Source organism: Sinocyclocheilus anshuiensis, unplaced genomic scaffold (genome assembly GCF_001515605.1).
Source record: "Sinocyclocheilus anshuiensis isolate Anshui unplaced genomic scaffold, SAMN03320099.WGS_v1.1 scaffold75, whole genome shotgun sequence".
NCBI lineage: Eukaryota > Metazoa > Chordata > Actinopteri > Cypriniformes > Cyprinidae > Sinocyclocheilus > Sinocyclocheilus anshuiensis.
Genome location: NW_015549634.1, coordinates 480,844 through 485,579, shown reverse-complemented (window position 1 = coordinate 485,579; position 4,736 = coordinate 480,844). Strand labels below are relative to the sequence as shown.

The window sequence follows — 4,736 nt, the reverse complement described above, 5'->3', positions numbered from 1 at the left end:
ATAATTTCGTAAATTGCATAAACAATTATGAACAAAACAGCATCATGTATTTATGCATTGCTTAATCCAAAGAACCGAAGCGCCATTCACACAGACTGCATTTAAAGCATAAGAGACACAGTGAAAAGGAATAAACCTCCACAAATTTGTGACGTGTTTTCTAAAAGTTTAAACTGTTTTAACTTTTAATGGCTTTCTATACATCTCTTTTGAGACGCGAGTGCAGCAGTCATATTTGTCCGTCTAAAAAATGCGCTGAATATGCGTTCTGTGTGAATGGCTTGGTTTTGGTTTTAACCTAATCAAGATCTTCTCCGCATTGAGCTTCTATATTTCTCTAATATTTTGAATGAATAACGCAGCAGCAGCGCGTCTCATGGGCTGGACTTATAAAACATTAAAATGCAACAACGTCATTTACATCATCATCACTGCATCTCGCGCTCCACTAATGACGCTCCCAGATGCACACCTAACATTTGATTGTACTATTTTTGCATTCAAGTGCAAATGTTTATTTTAAATTCGACTAATATTTATTTATTTTTATTCACAATCTCCTCATCACAGGCAGGCACAGCACTCATTTCAGCATGTGTTCGTGTGTGTGTGTGTGTGTGCGGTCTGCGTCACTCATAGCACGTGCCTATATCGTGCGCTATATCGAGCATTTTTTCTATCGTTATCGAGGAGGGTGTACTGTCGATAAATATCGATACCGTTTTATCGCCCAGGCCTACGCACACGCATGCGTTTACATGATTACGCACACGACGGCATGCTGGTGAGTGATTTGTGATGCCGTTCTGTTGCAGGCGTCGTCCAGGCCAGCAGTCTGTCCAACATATGCACTCAGATCATGTCCATCGTGGACCAGGAGCAGAACAAAGTGCTTTGGATTCCTGATGGAAGCATGTGAAGAACCACACACATCCTTCACAGCACACTGCTGAAAATGATCTACTTACTATTTTTGTTGTTTTTCATTACAAATATCTAAAGCTACATTTAAGGAAAGAGACTTAAGGTAATAAGTCTTGTTTTCTGAAGAATTAAGTGATTTAAAACAAGAAAAAAATTCTGTCAGTGGGATAAGATAATCAAATATTTTTTTGTTTTAAAACAGTAGTTCATTAAGATATTAAAATGTGCAGAAAATGTGCTCACTTACAGGCCATCCAAGATCAGGATGAGTTTGTTTCTTCATCAGATTTGGAGAAATGTAGCATTGCATCAGTGTCTCAGCAATGGATGCTCTGCAGTGAATGGGTGCCGTCAGAATGAGAGTCCAAACAGCTGATAAAAACATCACAATAATCCACAAGTAATCTTAATGTCTTGTGAAGTGAAAAGCTGCATGTTGTAATGAACAAATCCATCATTAAGATGTTTTTAACTTTGTTGTGAGCCCTCTATCCATAATATTGCTTTCTCCCGTGAAAAAGTCTCATCTGAATCAGGAGAGAAATCTGCACAGATCAAGCAGCGTTTAAACAGCTCTAAACACATATGTAGCTGGATTTTGATGTGAGAGACAACAGGAGATGCACTTTTTCACTGGAGGAATTGTTATTATGAATTATGAACTCGTATTTTATCCAGAATCATCAGTTTGAAGTTAAAAACATGTTAATGATGGATTTCTTTCTTTTGTCTTCTCCAGATGTTAACTGATGGACTGGAGTGCTGTGGATTACTTGTGGATTATTGTGATGTTTTTATCAGCTGTTTGGACTCTCATTCTGACGGCACCCATTCACTGCAGAGCATCCATTGCTGAGACAGTGATGCAATCACATCACAACTATTCCTTTAAGAACATTAAGATATTAGTACAAGACAAGAATACGGAGTAAGAAAACAATTGTTTTGCAATGTAATAATAACACATCGTCACCGATCTCCCACTTTTGCAATACTCCACTGCTGTTAAACTCACTATACACCTCTAGGGCTGGACGCTATATCATATATTCATTAAATATGAAGTGCTTTATGAGCAGCTATGAATTTCTTAATTGTTTAATATGTTTTTATTTGGTGGTCAAGCTTCATGATGGATTGCAATCAGTCAATTCAAAACTCTGATTCCGTGATTTGCATCATCACTCAGAAACGTCTCTTTGTTGCTTATAAATATAATATAATGTAAATATCACTGTTTTTCTTTGACTGTATCGTCCAGCCCTGAACACACACTCCACGCACACAAACTCTCAGGCAACGATCACAACTGTTAGATGAGAAGCAGTATCCTCCATTCACTGTGTTTTCTCTGTGGTAACACTAATTTATGAGGGCTTTCATGTAGTTCTTCGTGTTTACAGAGGTGAGGTTTATGAACCAGCTTACTTGAATGTTTAACTGTATCTGTCCCCGTATGGGTCTGATCCGATCGGTGCATGCTAGTTCAACACAGACGCTCAATTTACGGCTTTCTGAGGTTAAAAATACTGACTGTTAAGTTTGTTTTCTGATCGCTGATCATGTTAAAGGGTTCATTCACCCCGAAATGAAACTTCTGTCATCATTTATTCAAGCCTGTATTCTGTGGAGCACAAAAGCAGATGTTTAGCAGAATGTTCGAGCTGCTCTTTTCCACACAATGAAAGCCGACAGGTTGCCGTGCTTCAAAAAGCATAAAAGCACCATAAAATAATGTATTTAGAGAGCTTTTTGAGGTTTTTCCTCACTCAACGTTGTCATATGAATCAGAATTTTTTTGATTCACTTTCATTGCACAGAAAAGAGCAGTGATCTTTCTGCGATCTCCGGGTTTGAAACGACATGCAGATATTTGTCATTTTTGGGTGAACTATTCCTTTAAGCTTTAATGTAGCAGTTTCTTTATTTCATTTTCTTTTACGTGTACTTGTTTTTATTTAATGAACGATGCAATAATCTGCTGCATGATAATTTTACTATATGCTCTGATTATTTTTACTTGTCTGGTTCATTTGTAACTCTAATTTAAATGTTTTTTTGTAGTCGAGTATCAGGCAGAGCTGAATTCTTTTTCATAGTATCTTAAAAGCTCCTCTCGTTTTCAGAATCAAACGTGCCAAATGCTTTCTTCTGCTTTGCCTGTATTTTGCACTCATTTGATTGGAAAGGTAGACAGACCTACTCTATTAATCCCAGACGGGATTAATCCCGTCTATTAATCTACTCTATTCCCGTCTACTCTATTAATCCTCTCTCTCTAGTGAAAGCTTTTGTACTACACTAGTCCTCCTGTTTACCTTACTAAAGGACGTTCACTGTGACATCACTTCCTGTTCTGACCCGTGCTGACCAATGAAACGAGTTGTCTGGTTTAGCTTCATCAACAAAGATAGAAAGTCTCACATCATGTAATGTTCTCCCAGTCCTGCCAATAATGACGCTGATGTTGAACTGGTACAGATGCTCAGATTGTAGCTGGAAAAAACAAACAAACATATAATTCCAATTAAAATTCTGTTTTCCATTATGTTTTATAATGATATAACACCCTGGTACTGTCACATTTAAGACAAAATACGATTTAGTAATTGTTACATTAATAAAGTCTAAATTAAACATTACCCAGCATATTTTACTGTGTAAACATTTATTTTTATAAAATGATTATTTTTTCCATCTGTATGCATTGAGTCTGTATGTTTGTAGTTTATGCTGAATTCATGGACAACTTGGAGTTTCAAGTCTCAAATATTCTATGCATTTCTATAAACATGATTTAATGTAATGTGTGGTGTGTCCCAGAGCTCATGTGGATGATATGATGATGCAGTTCCTGTGAAGAGTCACCAGATGGCGTCATATCCTTCTTCAGCCTCTTCTCCATAACCAGTATTACATAAACATCACATCAGGTGAAATATTATTACTGGCTGAGCTGATCAGCGGAAAATATCATAAGGCAGAGGGAAGATTATTTGTTATCATACAAAAGGAAAAACAAGCTCACGTTGATCCCAAAAACATTTAGGTTAAAAATAAACTTATTTGAAGCCATAGAGAAAAATAAAAAGGGTTTTCCACTTTCTCCGTAAGCTTTTGTAAGTTTGCATCCTTGTTTATCAATTTATTTATTATTTTTTAATTTCCCTAGAATTTGGAGTGCATTGATTCAGATGGAAAACCTTTCAATGACAGGCACATATATAATAAAATTATGGTTTATAATGCATTTATGCAACGTTACAAAATGACATGTTGATCTGACTATGCACAATAATTAAGCCAATAAATACACAATAATTAACAATAAATAAGTTGGTATCCATTATTAGGTATACAATCATGGTTATACATTTAATGAGCCTTTCAAGCATTTACTTTGGTAACCATGGTGTCCTTGAAAATGCCATATTTTGGTATAAAATAAAAAAATGTTTTCAAAAGACATTTTAAACAAAATAAAAAAAGGTTTTTGTGTTTTGTAAATCTATAATAAATTCATAATGACAGTACCGTTCGAACTGTTGCCATGGTTACGCTAACTTGAAATCGTACTTTTTATGGCTACTGAAACATTTTAAATATTTTTATGCCCACTTGCCATAATCCACGACCTAAAAACTAAACATACTTTTCTCAAAACGGTAGTTACCACGACAGATTTCTGTAAAATAATAGCGACTGATGGATGCTTTGACTATTGGCGAGGTTTGGAGACGTTCTGACGGGCATCAGACTGATGGCTCCGCCCTCTGGCACCTGTGAATCTGCCCTGAACGCCACGAATGGAT

The 4,736-nt window shown here is 36.3% G+C and overlaps 1 protein-coding gene across 1 annotated transcript in view; it reads left to right on the top strand.

Annotated features, from left to right (window-relative positions):
- The window catches only part of dlg5b.1 (discs, large homolog 5b (Drosophila), tandem duplicate 1), a 46,506-nt gene extending 45,420 nt beyond the window's left edge, over positions 1–1,086 (top strand). The window contains exon 34 of the mRNA XM_016448656.1: positions 816–1,086. Coding sequence (XP_016304142.1) covers positions 816–919 — 104 coding nt within the window. The 3' untranslated portion in view covers positions 920–1,086. The remainder of the gene's footprint in view (positions 1–815) is intronic.
- Positions 1,087–4,736: the final 3,650 nt, after the last annotated feature.